Here is a 20895-nt window from a genome sequence, read left to right on the forward strand (position 1 = left end):
TTATCTACCAATTTTAATAAACAAATATGCAATCTAAAAATTTGAAAATAAACTCAGTGCAAAAGTAAAGCTAGTTTGGAGAAAATATGACACCAAATTTATAGGGGTTTGGCAATGTGCCTATGTCTACTCTTCAAGCTTCTTGGTTACTGAGAATAGTTCTCTTTCAAGTGAGAACAACACCTATATATGACCCCTCTTTTCTTTATCTAGGCTAAAGAGAAACCCAAATCTTTTTTATTAAAAGTAAATCCAATATTTATTTCCCCTATTATTTCTTTTTCTATTCTTTTTTTTCCTTTTAATAACAAATATTTGAAAACAAATACAATTGTCCAAATTTCCTTTACTTTCTTCCCGTAACTACAATTCTTCTTCGATTACAAACTTTCCTCAACCATTCTCTACACAAAAATTGACAAATTTTACCCGAAATGATTTGTTTTGAACAAGAGATTGAAGGAAAGTCTCAGGTCTACAAATGTCATGCATCAAACTTATCCAATTTCATAAATTTAATATATCATCATACTTTAAATAACTCGTGAAATTAATTATCATTCATTAATACCATACATTATAACAATTATAGTTAAGCTATCCTGATCAAACCAGTAATTAAGCTCTAAAACTCTAGAACTATTCTAAACAGCTTCAAAATTGGTGCAAAACCCCTTGAACAACTTCAAAATGGGAAAAAATAACATTGGATCGACCCAAAACACTTGAACCAGCCAAGAAAATGGAAGACAATTGAACAGATCAAAACTAAGCCAACCCGACAAACCAGTCGATCCTTGTCGAACGCGAGCCGCAAGGGAGCCAAGTTTGAGTTGTGCCGCCTATTCGAGCCACCTACGCCTTTCAGTGGTCCATTTTTGTAAGACCCGCACCTAAGTATAAGGTTTTTTTTTCTTCAAGCAAGAGTTTTGAAGAAGGATTTTGAAGAAGTGTTTTGTTAAACGATTACGTAGAAAGTTAAACGATCGTGTAGGAGGTTGTTGGTAGAAAAGAAAATTTAAAGAAGTCCTCAGGGTTATGTCTCTCAAAAGCTTTGTAATTATCAAATCAGTGGAGTTGAATTCCAGGTGTCATGACATGCGAAGACTTGAAATTTAATTAAGCATGAGCTGGCAAGATTATAAGAGTTTAAGGAATGACTAATCCAACTTAGAGTTAGTATTAATAAGAGAAGAGATTCAAAGGAAAGGTTGTTATTCTAAGATTTTACTAAGAGAAAAGCCAAAGATCATTAGGAGAGAAGAAGATTGTAGACTGTTAAGAGTTTTGATAAAAAAAGGAAAACTTAGTACAGTGAGTGATTTTCAAAATGAATACAAATTTCTAAAGCTTTCTTTTCTAAGGGTCATGTTTTCATGTATCATGTGTTGCACGTTTACGTTTATGACAAGCATGATTTATATAGAAAACTTTAATGTTATGTTTCCAAGTTATAGTTTTATTTTTACTAATTATATTGTATGCTTGATTGAGAGTAAACCATTAGTCATATTCCTATCAAAGAGCTAACTAATATGTTGAAAGAAATGTATTGAGTCTAGCGGCCTAAGAAATGAGAAATAAACCAATGAAATCTCAGGAGATGGTGATGATTGTGAAAGGACATCACAGTACTCTATGCGTGAGATTGTTCATTTTCTTGGTGGAAAGGAATATGGATGCATGACTAATGTGTGTTTTGCGATTGTGATTTATTGAATTGAGGGCGTTGAGCCTATGTTTATAAAATGAAAATGATTTATAAATTGTATTCCCAAATGGTTTTAAAAAATTATAACTCATTAAGTCATAGACTTACATTTTAAGCATTCTCTATCCCAAGTTGTAAGGAGCTAAGTGATCATTGAAGGTGAACGACCAGGTTAAAAGGTAAGCGATTGGTCAAGGAGCTAAGTAATCAGACTAAAGAACTAAGCGGTCGTTGAAGGTTGAAGACTGTGAAGGCATTTAGGATTTCTTATTTAAGTCTATATTAAGAACGTTTTTCATGTGTACTGTTGTAGAATGCATGTTATTAAGTTATTAAAAGTGAATTTGTGTTGTTCTCTACTGCGTTATGGTTGTGTTCTTTATCATTTAGTGGTGTTAAAGAACTTAAGCAAGCATTCTAGCGTTTCGGATTAGAGGCACCAAAACTATCCAAATAGAATTTTGTTTCACACGACGAGTTTAAGGACGAATGTAGGACGGGGCGTGACAATTTTGGGCAATATTGGCATCAATTTTCTTATAAAAACGACCCAAGTCCGATTTTGGACTCTAAATTACAAGATTTAATAAATAAAATGTCCAAAAACACAAAGGCCTTTACAATTTGATTACATCAAATACTGTAAATCTATGGCCAAATTTTACAGTAAACATTCAATTGCAAACCAACATTCATAATGCAATAATCTACCAAACCAATGCAAGTTTCTAAATGGCTAATTAAAAATTAAAAAGGCTCTAATATCAATTAAAGGATTAAGAGTCGTTACGCAACGAAAGATTTAATATAAGATTAATTTACATAAATGTAACAAAAATTAAAATATTTATAGCTCGTATAATAAAATAAGAAAAGCTAATAACGAACGATCATTTTTTATAAATGCCATATATGCCCTTGCGATTTATATCTTCTTTGTGATTTATTAATTATGGGCCATCTTAGTGCACTTAAGGCCCGGGGTTGAATAAAATAAAGGTAAAATTCTTTCATCTGGGGCAATCTCGATGCAATTAAGGTCCAAGGTCGAATAACTAAAGGTAGAAACCTTTCATCTTGGGGCATCTTGGGACAATGTATATGACCGACTTTGAATAAAATAAAGATAGAATTCTTTCATCCCGAACCATGTCAGTGCCACTAAGGCTCGAGATACAATAACTAAAGGAAGAATTCTTTCATCTCGAGGCATCTCAGGGCATTGTATACCCAAGATCGAATGAATTAATTAAAGACTAAATTCTTTCATTCTGAGGCATCTCGATGCAACTAAGGCTCGAGATTGTGTATCATCATCTATACGATCATTTAAATTTAAAAGTCATCGTTTAAAATGAAGTACAGAATCATGTAGATCTACACTTCTTTCTTTCATATCGGACCATCTCAGTGCTTTGTATACCTCAGATCGAATGAATTAAAGGCAGAATTCTTTCATCCCAAGACATCTCGATACGACTAAGACCTAGGATTATGTATCATGATCTACATGATCATTTAAATTTAAAAATCATCGTTTAAAACGAAGTACATGATCGTGTAGATGTACACTTCTATCTTTCATCTCGGGCCATCTTGGTGCATCTCGAGGAATGATATGTCCGAGATCGTGTATCAAAATCTACACGATTATGTATTCCACGTGTGTGGCTAACTTATTGCATGTTGACTGGGATAATTTTGGTATTTTACATCGTTGGTCTGTGTCTTTTTCTGCTTTTAAAATTGTTCGATACAGTGTAAATATTTTATCGGTTAGTTCTATTTTTTAAAAAGCCCTTAATATAACATTTTCTCAATATTAATTTGGGAATTTAGAAATACCTATGTATTGAAAATTATACATACAAACTTATTGTATAAAATTTAATTATTGGCTAAGCATGCTTTTAAAATAAAATTTTGAATTATAGAGAAAATGATACTTATGTTCTTTGCCTCTCTGAATTCTACAAAATGTCAATTTTGGATTCACAAACACCATCACTTGGAAGTCCTTCTATCCTTTGAGTGATTGAAGTTATTAGCTTGTGGAAACCAAAATTTGGATTGGGGATTTGAAAGAAAATCTTGTTTTAGAGCTTACGTAGAGAGCTTTGTTCATCCAATTGCACACAGAAAAAACATCTTATGTTACCCACTTCCCTCTTCTTCAAGACGAAGAAAAGGATGAGAGATATCAAGAAGTGTGGGAAGCATCCCGCGTTCCCTTAATAACTCCCACATAAAGGAGCTATTAATTTAAATTAAATTAATATTTAAATAATTAATTAATTGAATATCTCTTACATAACCTATAGTTTTAATTTATTTAATTTAATTAAATCAAATTTAATTAAATAGAATTAAAGTAAACTATTAATTAATTATTTAATTAATTAATTTCTAAATTAAATAATATTTAATTTAATCCAAACTTAAATCATATTCATATATAAATTTCTCTCATAGCCTATAATTTTTATGTGTATCATATATGCATTAAATTTTAATCTATAGTTTTAATACGAATCTAATTCACATAAAATTAATATTTGAACTCATTCAAATATTTTACTCTCGTTAATTAATTTTGAACCATATCAAAAATAAAATTTATATAATAAAGTATATAAACTTTGTATTATAATGTATCACTATACCTTATATTATTTCTCTAAGTAAATTTGAACATATCAAATTGTATCCAAGATATATTAGCCTCATTACCCTTTATGAGCTAGGAAGGGGAGCTAATAGACCTACAGATCAGAAGCTACAATGATATGAGATTAATTGGCTAAACTCATTAATCATATTAATCAATATTCATTAACTGTGTACACTCCACTAAAGACTCACAGTTGAACTCTTCTCACTGTAGATATATTTATATGTCCACAGACAAAAACCAATAACAACAAGTTAGTCCTTCACAAATGTTCATAACACCAGCTTAGTTAAATTACCATTTTACCCTTATGTTTCTTCTAGTCCTTAAATACTAATGCTTCTCTAACGAACAATTTGGTCTTACCAATAAACAGAAATTCCTCTCCTGCCATAGAGAGGGTAAGGCTCTTTTTTCAAGTCTTGAGTACACCATTTAAGGGAACACTCATCTACTTACCCTAAAGTCAGAAAGAAGTAAATTTCATCTTATGTGATTTTGTTTCCAGCTCCCCACTCAATCTTGTCATCAAAATGATATGTTCATTGAGTTAACAATCTGGCCACTCTCAACTATACAAATCAAAGGACAATCTCTCATGAACATTGATGTCATAATACACTTAGGATTAAGACTAGTTACCTAAGTTATTCTAATGAAATAAAAACCTAACTAGTTAATGGAGTTACATCTAATGGTTACTATGTTGTGGTTCGATCTTATTCAATCTCATTACGTAGGATACCCCACTCGCATGTCACTTGCATGAACGTGTTGGACCATTGCATTTGTATCAAATAAGTGGGTCATGTCCATAGTGTTATCATGATAAGCTACCCAAACTTTATCCATATACTATAGATCTTTTAAATTGTATATCGAACATTGATCAATGTATGTCTCTACATACAGTTCAAGACTCATTAACACAACTTAGTATGTTAGTTTATTGGATTTAAGTTATTAAGACAAAGCTAATAATATAGTAACAACACATTATTGAAATTATAATAACAACACTTTATTAATAACGGTCAACAAATTACATTTACTATCTATGAGTTTTAGGACATAAAACCCAACATGAAAAATGTGGCGTTCGTCCTTTTTTTGCTCGAGAGGAATTCAGTTATAGTACGACTATAACTTATTCTTCATTAGAGGAATCAGTGGTGCTTAAGGAGTTAGATGTTACGCTATAAGAGCAAAACAATAATTTTGACCTACATATACTTACGAGCAATCTATGAAGGTTCATTACACTGTTACTTGGTTATATCTAATAGACACAGAAATATATATATCTTCAGTAACAAGAGTGCAAATTTTGATTAAAAAATTTAATCCATTTTATCTCGTCCCTTTGAAGCTTCAAATGTGTAGGTCCATAAGGTCCATTTGTTAGCTCAATAAGAATTAATGAGAATCAAATTTATTTTGGTTTAGGTTGTGCTTGGGAGTGATTTTGACACAGCTAAAATCATTTTTACTATTGTCAAAATCACTTTTAACTAAAATAATCATGTTTGGCAATCAAATAAAATTGATTTTTGAAAAGTAAAAAATCACTTTAAATTGATTTTTGAAGTATCACTAGTCAGATTATTATTCTTTGGTGATTACGAGGGAATCACCTCCAATATTTTAAAAAAGTTATTAAAAATAAATTTAAAAAACTTAATATTTGTTAAAAAATTTCGACATTCGCTATCGGGCAACTTTCAATTACTTTTTTTTTTTTTTTTTGCAACCGTTGTCATCAAACTTTTGACGATTGTTTTCTGATAATCATCACCTGTAAACTTCTGATAACCATTTTTCAATGGTCATAATTGAAAAACTTCCCATAATAGTTTTTTCTTTAACAATGGTCACCATCTGATCTCTGATCACAACTTTGTCGACTATTTCTCGATTCGCTAACAACCATTTTTTTGCACTAGCTACTAGCCAACCTCTGATAACCGATTTTTGGAATCATCTACAATCAATTTTTTACAACTATTTTTTTATAATAGTTTTCAAACAACTTCATGCAACCACTATCGCCAACCTAAGATCAACATTTTTCGACATCACCAGCAATCAATTGCCGACTATCACATTTTGTCAACTTACATCAAACAACTTCCAATAAATTAAATATTTATTAAAAATAAATTAATAAATTATATATTTATTGGTACTTGGGGTGACTACATTCCTAACAACCGTTTTCATCCAATTGTCAACGACCATGTTTTTGTGACCATCATTGGCCAACTTCAGCGTGACCACCGGCCATTTTTCATCCCAATGTCTAGCTGCCAACCTCTAATCACCATTTTTGCGTGACCACCACTGGCCATCGTTTCCAACGACAAATTTTAGCAACTGTCGGTGCTAATTTTTAATATTTTTTTACAACAAATGTAAAAATAAATAAATAAAGAAAATATATTTATTATAATTAATTGGTTAAATAATTTTCAAATATAAAATGTAATTTGGTAATTTTAAAATAACTTTTGGAACAAAACATATTCATTCAAAATTACTTTTAAGTATTTAAAAATTATTTTTAAAAGTTTGGAACCAAACAAAATTTGATTGTTAAAAAACACTTTACAATTGTATATAAATCTATTCTTCAAAAATAAGGAAAACAAGACATGCACAACGGAATAAAGCTTGAATTTTACTCTAAATTGTATTTAAACTATTTAATGATTAACATGCTTAATAACTACCCTACTTAAACGAAATTAGGGTTAATATAAGTCATATCTTCATAGCTTCCCGATTCCTCGATATCTCCTCACGAACACGAACCAGAAACCATCACTAGAGTTACCTACTATTTTCCGAACTTAGAACCGGGTTATGGGACCCGATTAAGTGAAAAAAATTAAGAGAGGGATGGAAATTGAGGTGAGATTTGAGAGAAGAAAATCATTTGGTAAATTTTTTGTAAAATCAAAATGACCACAAATTCAAAAAAAATTCAATATTTGAAAACATGGCTTTAAATAGCCTAATTACATGCAAAATTGCATGTAATTAGTTAACCAAGTCTCAACACCAAACATTACGCTAACCCTTAGTAGAACTTAGTGGGTTAGGTGTCTACATCTCATATAGCCACTTATCCCACTAACTTTAGTCCAAGGGCAATATGGTCATTTTATAATTTAAGTCAAAGTTTGACTTTGACTTTTTTTCAAGTAAAAACTTAACATTTTTTACTTTTTTTCAAGTAAAAACTTAACATTTTTTACTTTTTTTCAAGTATAAAAATCAACATTTTTGACTTTTTATAATTATCCGTCTTGACTATTATACACCCAAGGCTACATCTTGCTTCTTAAGTCCCACTGATCCACTATTGAACAATTGGTTTTAGGTCCAACCTATAAATCGAATCCCTCTCGGGCCAATGAGAGAGTGGGGTCCATTGTTCAAGACTTGGATTCAATCCTTAAAAGAACAACCTTTCTACTAGCCCTAAAATGGGTAGGAGTGAGTTCTGTTATACACCCTATGATCTTTGCCATCCACTCGATCTTATCCTTGAAATGGGAGGCTTATTGGACCAACGTTGTTAAGCTGCCCTCACCTTTGCAAACCTAAGGATAATTTCGTTTGAACAGAAGTTCATATTTAGCTTAGGATTAAGATTAAGTTACCTAGGTCATCAATAATTGAAATAGTCAGTTTTATACACACTATAAGAAGTGGTGAGACTCTCGACGCATAAATACATCGACATAAGTGGTAATGACGTCGAGAATAGACATCTTGATGTAGAAATGGACGTCGGGATGATCGTCAGAACAAATGCATCGGGAGACAGATTCCCAATGCTTCACCAACAAGGCGTTGGAAATAAATTTTTCCTAATGTCATCGTTACCGATGTTTACCACGCGTCTGCGAAAAGGAATCCCCGATATTTACAGTTTCGACATCAGCTATGCATCAGAAATAACTATCCCGAGTTTGCATATCCGACATCATTCATACGTCGACCATAACCATTTTTGACGTGACGTTTGCACCATATTCCCGACGTATGTACTATGTCGGGAAAGATTTTAAATATTTTTCATTTTTTTCCTAAAATAGTTTTCTGTAATATATTTATGTAATATTTAGTTCAAGATTAATCTTCATAAAATATTCATAATACAAAGAAATTCAAAAAATGTAACAAAGTTCATAATAGAAATAAATAATATTCCTCGTTAAAAAAAGCGCAAAGAAAGTCATACGTCTCCTAACGAGCCTCGTACGCCATTGGAAATCGTTAAAAAAAGCACAAAGAAAGTGGCTAAGTTTAGTACATAATACATATCATCATTGGATACTATCATTTCAAGAACTTAAGAATAATGGAAACATATATACGTACCGTAAAACTAGGGATCATGTGGTAGTCCTTGTTGTGCCCGAGTCATGTCTTCTATGAGCTTCCACATTTGTTCCACTTCTGAAACTTACGCATCATGATTTCTTGTCTGTTATTCAATTCGTAGCATAGCTTCTTCAAGCGCAACCAGTAATTAGAGCTATACCGGACTGCAAAGATGAGGTCGTGGCACTACTCACACTAGTCGTCCCCAACCAAGGCCTTTTGAGTAGTCTGATCATCTATCCAACACCGTCTCGCATATCTCATCCCAAAGAGTGGCTGAATACCCTCTGGGGTAAGCTGGGACTAGAGTTCTAGCATTTGATTCTACAACAAATTTAGAAATCATCTTAGCAAGTAAAAATTATATTATATCTTAAAGAGGATAAATAAGAGAAAAAGTGTTGTTTGGATAACTTACATGAGCATCCTCCGTAGCCTATGACACGAACATCTCGTCTCGAATGTGTGTTTATCGAAAAAACTCCACACGATCGACCGACTGTCCTCTTTGCTTAGAGAACTCATGTTGTCGTTGTAGAAATGACTTCGACTCGCTGCTATGATTGTAAGACTGCTTCTGTCTAGTAGCCTTGTTCGTCTGTGATTGCTCCTACATGAAAACAATTATATTGTTTATTTATTATACATATTAAAAGTTGAAATCATAATTAATCATGACAAAGGATTCAGTTGCTCACTTGGAATGCACAGCTGATGTAGTGGTCAGAGAGGTAGTGCTAATTCTCATCACGTCCCACCAATAGGTGTGGTGGGTTGGCACGAGCCTTCTCAAGGTCGCTGTACTTTTTGAAGTGCTTGTGACAGTCGTCCCGAAACTCTTTAAAGGTGATGAGCATCTGATGCTCAACGAACCCATTCATTGCTTGATAATTGAAATCAAGCACAAAAAACCGCTACACATTACAAAAATAACACATTAGCTTGGTTAACTTAAATATGTTTTAAATGAAAACAGAAATGTGTAGTGGACTTACCTAAAGGTTGGCCTTGACGACCTCTATGTATTCTCTACCTGCGTCCCCCCACTTAAGGTAACGGATGAGAATGTTTTTCGCACACACATGCCTATCACCTGGCTAAAGCAAACGGTGTGTGAGGAAATAGGCTTCTTCATGCTAAGGGCGATCGTCACTGGAATCCTGTCATTAGCTATAACGTAGCGCTCCAATACTAAGAGTCGAGACTGCACACGTCTCCTAGGAGTCAAAGTTGCAGATGGTGGAGAAGTACCTACTCAATAAATTATAAGAACATATAATGTCATAAACAAAGTTCAAATAATCCTAAGTTAAAATGTATACCATTATTAGACTCACTCGAATTGTCAGCCACCGACGACAACCTTTCCGTAGGGTTATCTAGCGCCTCTGCAAACTCGAGGAACATGGCATCGATCTCGTCGAAACTACTCGGGAATGATGACATAGGACCTATACACGTATAAAATAAACATTCAATAAGCAAATACGAACACATAACTAGAATCAAAAAATATAAACTACATAAATATGTAGGTACGTGGTTCATCACTATCATTCGTCATTCTCGCTTGTTCTGCTTGTATGTGACAAGTGTTCATCCACATCGTCGATGAAGTCATCAGTGACATGAGGCATAACCGATCTTTCATTGATTCCGATTGTGGGATCAACGTCAGTCCTGCACAGAGTATCATCCTTGATGTGCTCATCCACTCGATGGCTGACAACGATTTCTAGTATATTTAGGTGGTCATTCTCAAATTCATCCACTTCTCGCACGTCCCATATACGCTTATTCTAGACGACTTGCACAACTTTCCACTTGCTACCATTTTTGGGTCTTCTAGGTAAAAATCTTGTTGTGCTTGTGTTGCAAGAATTACAGGTTCCTCGGTAAACCAAAAATGAGACGTGTTGAGAGATTTGTACCCTAGTTTAAGGTGTGTTCTTTGAATTTTGTTGACATCGGTGTCATACCACTGACACTTAAATAGTTAAACATTTCTTCCCAATGGATATTGAATGTACAACACTTCGTCTAGAACATTATAGAAATTATTGTCCCCACTTCCACTTGCATTGCTTTCACCAATTACCATCACTCCACTATTTTGTGTAGTGCACCAGAAATCATGTTCTGACGTGTGAAATCTTAGCCCATTAAATGATGGTCTCATCGCAAGTGAGAAGAAATCGTTAGATAGATTTCCAGACTCATGGAGTTCTATAACCTGAAATCAATGTGACAATGATTATACACATTCACGTGCTTAAATATGTTAGTGCATACATGTCACATGAAAGCTTGCTATATACATGTGCTCGAAACCATTTAAAGAATCCTCGTTGATGTCTTTTGTACAAATCAGTAGCATTTTGAGCCTATCAACGTATTAGCCTCAAATGTTTCCTAACTGAGATGATTATGAGTTTAATTTGTGTAACAAAAACATATAGCAAATACTCAACAACTATACCTAAGAAATACGAAGATAAGAAATGCTTACTTGCGATACTTCAATATTTCATCTACATTGTTGAAGATGTACCAATGAAAGAGGCGTTTCTCTTCCTGTGATATAGTACGAAGACTCGATGCACCTAAGGGTCATACTTTCTGCTTGAAAATTTCAAACTCACCAATTACCTCATCCTCTGGAATGGTATCATCATTTCGCTCATCTCTTGTGAATCGAGTCTCTATACCACTTAGGTAACGCGAACAAAAGGTGCTCGATTTATTCATCACATATGTTTCTACAATTGACCTTTCATGATGTGCTTTGTTTTTAACATATTGTTTTAAAGTGCGTAGACTTCTTTTAATGGGATACATCTAACTGTAAGAAACCGGAACAGTAACCTTGGTTTCATATGCTAAGTGAACGATTAGATGTACCATAACGCTAAAGAAGGCAAGTGAAAATATTCTTTCCAACTTACAAAGTATGATTATGATGTCTGCTTGCAATTTGTTTAAATCACTTACTCTTATCGTTCTAGCGCACAAGTCACAAAAAAATTACATAGTTTGGTAATAGCAGTGTACACGTTTTTCAATAAGAATGCTCAAATACCAATAGGTAGCAATCGATGTAATTAAACATGAAAATCGTGCGTTTTGAGTCCTGATATTTTTCCCTCTCTTTCATGCACACATCCCGATATATTGGAAACAAATTCATCAGGAAACTTAACTGATTTCAGGAACTTGTAAAACTCAACTCATTCATTGCTAGTCAACGTGTAGCTTGGTTACCAACTTCTATAAGGTGTAAATCATTTTTTATTTGAGATCTTGTAGGTCCAACCAAGCATTCGTGGTATTCTTGATTTTTCCTTCGATATTCAACAACGTACCAACCAAATTGTCACAAACATTCTTCTCAATGTGCATTACGTTAAATTTGTGATGTAACAATAGTCTCGACCAGTAAGAAAATTAAAAAAAAATACTTCTCTTTGTCCAATTAAGATCTCTTTTTCTTTTCTTATCCTTTATTGAAGGATGTTTTTACTTATAATTGGAAACTCCAACTGATCTAGCTATTCTAAGATTTCATACCCATTCATCACAACTGGAGGAACCCTACACTCTACCTTTCCATTGTGTTGCCTACTTTTACGCCACACATGGTTATCTGGAAGATGGCGTCTATATCCCATGAAGGATATTCTACCTCGTATCCCGAATGACAATCTTTCACCCATGCAGATGGGACATGCCTGATACCCTTTTGTACTCCACCTGATAGGTCACTATATGCCTGGAAGTCATTAATCGTCCACAACAAGGCTGCATGTAGCTGAAAGAACTGATATGTAAGAGAGTCATACGTACGCACCTCAAAATTCCATAACTCTTTTAGTTCTTCAATCAATGGTTGGAGAATATACATCGATTTCCTTACTAGGAGATCTAAGATCGGGTATCAGTAGTGACATGAAGAAATTAGTCTCTTTCGTGCATTTCAATGGTGGCAAATTGTAAGGAAGTAATACAACAAGTCACATATTGTACGAGGTACTCATTTGACCAAATGGGTTAAACCCATCTGAAGCCAATCCCAAACGCACGTTCCATGGATCAGAAGCAAAATCAGAAAATTTGAAATCAAAATGCTTCCATCCCTCTATTATGTTTAACCTTGTACCGAGCCTTGCCACATGTAGGAAAATTTTTCAAATCAGCAAACTCTTTCTAGTACAATACACAGTTGTACTTGCACACATGAATAGTCTCGTATCCCAAGCCCAAGTCATGAAGTTTTCGTTTGGCTTCATAAAATGAACTAGAGATAGTACTACTACACATTGGGAATGCTGCTCTTAAGAGTTCTAACAACATATCGAAGGACTTATTACTCCAACCATTTAGAACCTTCACATGCATCAACTTAACCAAAAAATTCAAGGAAAAAATTTCAAAACAACCGGGGTACAACTCATTATGTGCTTCATTCAATAAGTCCTGAAATATGTTTGTTGTATCTTCATCTATATCTATACCAATATTCCTCAGTATTTCATCCTCTAAACGACCTTCCTCTGTTTCATCTTCCTGTTCAATCGGGACTTGTAAATCATTCAGCATACCAAACATATCATCTTCTTCATCAAACTTCCTACTACTAGTTCATTCATCAAAAAGGTTACTACTAGTTCCTTCCTCAAAGTTTTTTGTACCTCTAAAGCTAACTGACTCTCCATGATACACCTATTCTGTGTAGTAGAGGGATATTCCAATAATCAGTAGATGTCGTTCCACACTCTCTGGTGAGTTTCAATTTGAATTCATACATCTCTTACATAAACACCTTATTCATCCATAGGCATCAATGTGAAACTTGGTAACTTCAAAAAAATTTGTCACTCCCTCTTTATACTCAAGGAAAAACTTATTCCTAAGTTTTATCCAACTCTTGTCTATCGTTTAAGTCCCTAAAACATAAATAGGTTTGATTAGAAGCATATTCATCTTCTCTCACATCCTAAACTTACTCTCCTGAATATACAATCTCTCTAAATTTTCACAAAACCAACTTCAAACTACAGAGGCTACCATAACAAGATAGCCACCACAACCTAATTAACCACAAACAACTTCAATCTTCACATCCTACCCACCCCTTTCAACTACGCTATCTTACAAGCTACCATATTACCACCCCTTCAAACCTTTAGAAATAAAAACAAACTACCATAATTGCAGGATAGCCATCGTCTCAAATCAACAACAAAGTTATTCAAAACTAGTAAGAAATATGGTACTAGAATTGAACTAAAGACTACCATAACTGCAGGATAGCCAAAACGAATCTTAACACAAATTACATAATTTTGAAAACACCTCCCCCCCCCCCCCCCCCGACCCCTAAATTTTCAACTCATCCCCTTCAAATATTCAATTAAACATACTTCACCTCCTTGAAAAGTTCAATTTATCAATCCCCTTTCAAAATTTCAATTCAACCCCCCAAATCAAAATTCCAATTCAACTCCCCTCTAATTCTTAACTCATTCCATTCAATTAACTCTTCACCCTCAAATTTTCAAATTTTGTAACCAAAATTTAAATTTCCCACCCAATTTCTCAAATAACCCCCTTAAGTTTTCAACCCACATTCCAAAACTAATTCAATATTCAATCTTAAACTAACTTCAAAAAACAAAACTATAAACTAACTAACCTAAACTAATTTCTAACTTAAACTGACTTCAAAACTAATAAGAAATTACTTTAAACTTACCAGAAAAGGAAGAACGACGGCACGGTGGAGAGGAGCGACGACAATGAGGTAGACGACAGCGAGGGCGACAATCCTTCTTCTCTTATTCTCTTCCCTTCATTTCAGTTCTATCTTTCACAGAACTGAAATGAAATATATAGGGGATTTCCCGATGCACCGCGAAGACGTTGGAAGTTCCACCGTATACCCAACACTCTTTCCGACGTGTCACTAATGGCGTCGGAAATTGGTAACATATTTTTGATGCCATGCATGATCGTTGGGAACCCCTACTCTGACATAATTAATATTCAAGTGTTTTTCGATGCCCATTCAAGTCGTCGGGAAATATGTTACCAATGTCCAACGCTGGACGAGAATCGTCGGGAACAAGTGTTACCATGCTCGACGACTTGCATGGGACGTCGGGAGAAGTTAAATATTTATTTTAATTGTGAACTATTCCCGACGCCATAAACGTAGACGTAAAAAATGTCTTCTTGTTTCTCGAAGCGCTTCGTGAATCGTTGGAAAAACGTAATATTAAAATAATATTTTAGACGAGTTCCGACAAATGCGAAAAGGCATCGGGAATAAGCATCTATCCCGACGTTCAGTCTTCCAACGTCGTTTAGTGTGTTTGGAACTCCCCGATTTCTTGTAGTGAAGCACCTTAAATGACATAAACACAAGTATATAATTAATTTGAGATTGAGCTTTTGAATGTTATAAGTTGTGAGATGATTGCGACATATTTTTAAATAAAAAAATAACAAAAAGCTTTCTAAGAATGTGTCAAACAATCCTAAGTCAATTGTGTTTAAGATTTAAAGGCTTCACCAAGAGAGGAGAACAAAAAAACGACCTAAAAGCATATATAAGTAGCATATAACAGTAAAAAAAAAAAAAAAAAAAAAAACATACACTTTCCAAATAGCACAAGAACTTGATCAAAAGTGGCTAAGCTAAATAGCACATGAACTTAATTAAAAGCGGCTAAATTAGATAACACGAGAACTTGATCAAAAGTGGCTAAAAATTGTATAGAATTGCAAAAGAGTTGGAGAGAAAGGGAGTTGAAAGGAAGTTACTTAGAAAATTAGAAAAATAAGAGAGCACATGTAGGAGGGAATGAGTTTTAGGTTAGTTTAGGGGAAAAAGAAGATAAATTCTTAATGGTAAATTAGACTATGAACACCCGAGTTTATCCTAATGTATACTTTTTCGAAATCATATCCAAATTTGGACTATTCTTTTTTTTTTTTTTGGTTAATTTCCCAATAACCTACCCTCTTCCTCCTCAATTCTATTCTGTTCACCTCCGACACCTTTTCGATTCAATTGTTGAATGTTATGGCCGGAGAATTGTTGTTTTGGGCATTCATCACACTTCTCCTTGCCTTAATCCAACGAATTGTTTCGGCCATTCTCAACGGCCGTCGGAACCGGAAGCCAGCCGTCGGGTTCTTCCATCCCTACACCAACGACGGTGGAGGCGGTGAGAGAGTTCTTTGGTGCGCCGTCAAAGCTATTCAGGATGAAAATTCTAGCCTCGATTGCCTCATCTTCACCGGCGATCATGATGCTTCACCAGAAAGCTTGATGGCTCGTGCAGTCGATCGATTTGGCGTCAAACTTCATTTTCCGCCCAAAGTAATTTCTTACTCTCTTTGATCTCGTCTCGCGAAATGTAAACTGCTCATTTATGAAAGTTTATCTAATTCGTTGTTGTTGCAAGGATATTTGATTTACTTGATTTTACTTTTGTTCTGTTCGATACTTCGCTTGCCTAGGTTGTACATCTTCATAAAAGGAAGTGGATTGAAGAAACTACTTATCCTCGTTTTACTATGATTGGTCAAAGTCTTGGCTCTATCTATCTCTCATGGGAGGCCTTATGCAGATTCACTCCTCTATATTATTTTGACACTAGTGGATATGCTTTTACTTACCCTCTTGCTCGGTTGTTTGGTTGCATTGTTGTTTGTTACACACATTATCCTACTATCAGCTTAGACATGCTATCTCGTGTTCGTGGGAGGAGCTCAATGTATAACAATAACGCCTTAATTGCTAAAAGGTCCGTTTCTTGAGTTTGCATTTGAACTAATTATGTCCTTTGATGGCCTACCTATTTGTGCTCTTGTGATTGTTGTTTTTTGAAACTGAAACTACTTTTTGTTGATATGAGTAGAGGAGAAAAATGTTCTGGATACAAGTTCCTAAATGGAACGAAAAAAGACAACTACAAGCATAACCGAAGTGGGTTTTTACTTCTTGAGTTTGTGTTTGTTGTGTCGTTTGTCTTTTTCAAGGATTTAAGCAGTTCGCATAAGCTTTTGTAAAACATAAGTGGATTTTAACTTCTTGCTTCCTTGTGCTCCCACTTTACCATTTCAACAGAACATGGTTGCTCTTCTGTAGTTCTAACAAATATGAACTTGGTGCTGTAGCAATCTTATTTTCCACCTCAGTTCTTCATGTTTCAAGTGCATCTGACTTCCTTATATGTGGTGATATTTTCGCCAATGTAATTGCACTTGTCTCATGGAGAACTTTCCAGCAATATTGCAAACTTTAGTGTTGTGTATAACAAGTTTTCTCTGTGGCAGCTCGTGGCTTTCTCAGTGCAAGATTATCTATTATGTTCTCTTTAGCTGGATGTATGGATTTGTTGGCTCATTTACGCAACTTGCAATGGTCAATTCTTCATGGACTCAGTCTCATATCAAAAGCCTCTGGAAAATTCCTGACCGCATTAAGCGAGTCTATCCTCCATGTGATACTTCTGTATTACAGGTTTGTCTTTTGAAGAAATTCTGTTGGAGTTTATTTGTTCCACTTAGGTTTTTCTTTTTTTTGTTCCTTTTCTCTCTTTTCTCTAGTATTGGGTTCTCTACAACAATTACATGCTACAAGTTGTTATCTGCACAGGCACTTCCTTTAGAACGATCCTCTGAAACTCCAGTGATTATATCTGTTGCTCAATTTCGTCCAGAGAAGGTGGGCCCTCTTATATGAACCTTATAATCCAAGGTACTAAAGTCCAATTGGCTCAACCTTAGGGCCTTGAGTAGTTAGCAAGTCTTTGATGACTGAAATTGCTTATCTCAGGCACATTTACTCCAACTTGAGGCATTTGCAGTTGCCATCAAGAAATTAGATGCAAGTTCAGTGAGGCCTAAGCTTCAGTTTGTGGGAAGCTGTCGCAATAAATCAGATGAAGAAAGACTCCAAAATTTGAAAAACAAGGCTATTGAACTGAAGGTTGATGGGGATGTGGAATTCCACAAGAATTTAATGTACAGGTCAGTGCCTGCCTCTGAAGAAAAGTTGCTTTAGTATTTTTCATAGTGTTATTAGTTTGCATATGAGGATTGAGATGGTGATTTGAAATAACCGCTCAAATTACTTGGTTTTCATTTTCATGCTTCTTTTAGTTGTGCCCTTGAAAGGACATTGGTCATATCATAAGAAAAATATCTATGAAATGAAGAATATATGAAATAAGTTTGGCTAGCCAGCCAACCTCTATGCACATAAAATAAGTGAACCCCTAGCCTACAAGTGAACGTGTCACCTAGGACCTAAACACTCGTAGAAGCCTATTCATATATATGACAATCATAAACAAGGACTTCTCTTGGACTATGCTGCAATCAGAACTTCTTGTGATTAGAAGAATTTTATTTCGAATGCCTCCTTTTATCATTAGCTACTGCTCTATACTGTACTTGATCCATTTGTTTGTTACTTACGGCATTGTGCTAATTCCTGATTTCGACTTTAAACTGCACCTTAAACTATAAATTGTGAACCTTTTCAATTTCCTATATGAGATTTTGAAACTCTTGGACTCCTGCAGAGACTTGGTGGGACTTCTAGGGGGTGCTGTGGCAGGAATTCATTCCATGACGGATGAGCATTTCGGAATAAGTGTGGTAGAGTACATGGCTGCAGGAGCAATCCCAATTGGTTGGACACTTATTTTCAGTTCAATTTTATTTATTTTTTGTTTGGTTTAAAGATCTTCAGTGATTGTTTGGATTGGTGTATGAATGTGAGACCCATATTTCTCCTTTACGTTCAGCTCATAACTCTGCTGGACCAAAGATGGACATAGTTCTTGAAGAAGACAAACAACAAACTGGATTTCTCGCCACCAATGTGGATGAATATGCAGATGCTATTCTAAAGATTCTAAGAATGCCCGAAACAGAGAGACTCAAAATGGCTGCCGCAGCAAGGAGACGTGCAGAGAGATTTTCTGAGCATAAATTTTACGAAGATTTCAAGGCAGCAATCCGGCCAGTTTTCAGCTCGGTTTCAAGGTGGCATTGCAAGTGAGTAATTGCACCAAACACTGTAATTGATCTTTATACTGAGTTCTTTTGAAGGGTATAAATAGTTGACTCCTCGGAACCATGAACTCTCATGCTAAACACAGATCAGTTTCTACACCAATACTTAGCTTAGTTAATTTTAGTTTAAATTACAAATTCAGACCTTGAATTTGTGTTAGATCAAATTACAAGTTCATGAGTCTACTAAAGACAAAGTGTAAGTTAATGTTCCATTAGACATCAAATTCAAATTTATATCTATAGTTCATTAAACTTTTGTATATGTTTAATTTGTCAAATATACTAGACGAGACACCTTAAAAAAGTTGGTGGACCAAATAACAAGGTGTGAAAAAAGTCTTTTAAAAGTTGATGGACCAAATAGCAAGGTGCGAAAAAAGTCGTGTAAAAGTGAAGATCGTGGTATCTATACCAAAGGTTGAAGAGAACTCAAAGTTTGTCATTTTTACGGTCATTAAATCATGTTTCTTATCTTGAATTACAAGATTGGCATTGTAAAACTTAGATGCGTTGAGCAATTTCTTTTTTGCATTCAAATCCCAGATCGAATAGGTAAATTTGAATAAATATTATAGTTTTTTAAAATAATTATTGATATATTGTAGTTTTGAAAATATTTAGAAGAATATGGTAGTTTTAGTTCTCTAATGTCTTGGGTTCAACTCAAGACATTGTTAATATTTTTTTAATTTAAATTTTTGGTCTCCCTTTGTATTTATTTTAATAATTTTCTCAAAAAAAATTTAAATTTTGTTATTGCTTTTCAATATTAAAATTTATATGAATATTTCTAAATTATTAAATAATTAGATGAACCGTTTTTAATAATCACGTGTAATTAAAAAATTAAATGTAAGTTAAAATAATTTTTAATAACCAAATTATATTTATTTAATTGATAAAAGAAAATCAATGTGTTCTACAATCCGAACGTCATCGATTGTCGATGTCCACTATGAACTCTATGTTGTTTTTTGTCTTCTTGGTTATTTGGTCCTTATTGGTACTCTTGTCGTTGTCGATCTATACCTCTACAGGTGCTTCATGATACACATGATACAAATATTTGTTATGTTTCCCATAGCCACGTTTGTGTCCATGCATGTAAGAAGTCGATGGACCGACATCCATGTATGAAGACGATGGACCGACCCTTGCATCATAATATCTTGTACCGACCTCAGAATCACAATATCCTGTTCCAAATGTTGGTATCATCGTCATCGGACTACCATAACCAATTTGGCTCTGTGTTTGCAGGAGGCACTTCTTCTACATTATGGTAAACTTCATCGAGTTTAGCTTCTTCCACTCGAACACGTCCCCTATGAACTGGTGGAGGTACAATAGGTAGATCGTACATACTCCTCCATGTACCTCTCATTATTATTATATATATCAAGGACTTATTGTGGATTATCAAGGACTTATTGTGGATCATCTGCAACATCAAGAAGTCTTGCATTGTTCGATCTTTGTAAATTGTAAAAAAAAAATAAAAAATATTTAATTGAATAAATAATTTAAGTAATTATACAATATTTAAAGATGTACTTGAGTGATGTAGAGCCTCATAATATTATTATACCAATGGATGTATTCTTGAGTCACATCATATCAAATTGCTGAATCGAAACTTCTATTATCATCGCACTACTAAATGTGCAACCCTGTCGGACCAATCTGTAACTCTCAAGTCAATGTTATGTAGAAGTGGCGCAGCATTGCATACAAATGATGCCACTCACCAATATGGAAATATATGAGATGGTCCATTGACTGTTCTTACAAAAATTTGACAAATTATCAATCACATCTTTGTAAGGCTCCCAAATAATCTAAAACATCACACGTTACATTATAAAAACCAAAATAATTTGTTTTTTTCTTTTAAATATGAACACCCAAACTATTAAAAACCGCCGTAATATAATAAATATTTTCAAAACAACCGTATATATTTAAATAAAAGGTGGGAGATAAAATTTTTGAAAAAAGAAAGAATGAAGTTGCAAATTATGGTGAA

At 34.2% G+C, this 20895-nt stretch overlaps 1 protein-coding gene across 1 annotated transcript; it reads left to right on the plus strand.

Annotated features, from left to right (window-relative positions):
* The first annotated feature begins 15541 nt into the window (after window positions 1-15541).
* On the plus strand, window positions 15542-19121 carry LOC103495121 (GDP-Man:Man(3)GlcNAc(2)-PP-Dol alpha-1,2-mannosyltransferase). The gene is made up of 7 exons (XM_008456585.3): window positions 15542-16158; window positions 16299-16585; window positions 17118-17304; window positions 17440-17508; window positions 17620-17813; window positions 18371-18480; window positions 18596-19121. Exons 1-7 carry the CDS (start codon window positions 15859-15861, stop codon window positions 18850-18852), a joined length of 1404 nt encoding a protein of 467 aa, XP_008454807.1. The 5' UTR covers window positions 15542-15858; the 3' UTR covers window positions 18853-19121.
* The last annotated feature ends 1774 nt before the right edge of the window (window positions 19122-20895 follow it).

Source organism: Cucumis melo, chromosome 10 (genome assembly GCF_025177605.1).
Source record: "Cucumis melo cultivar AY chromosome 10, USDA_Cmelo_AY_1.0, whole genome shotgun sequence".
NCBI classification, from domain to species: domain Eukaryota; kingdom Viridiplantae; phylum Streptophyta; class Magnoliopsida; order Cucurbitales; family Cucurbitaceae; genus Cucumis; species Cucumis melo.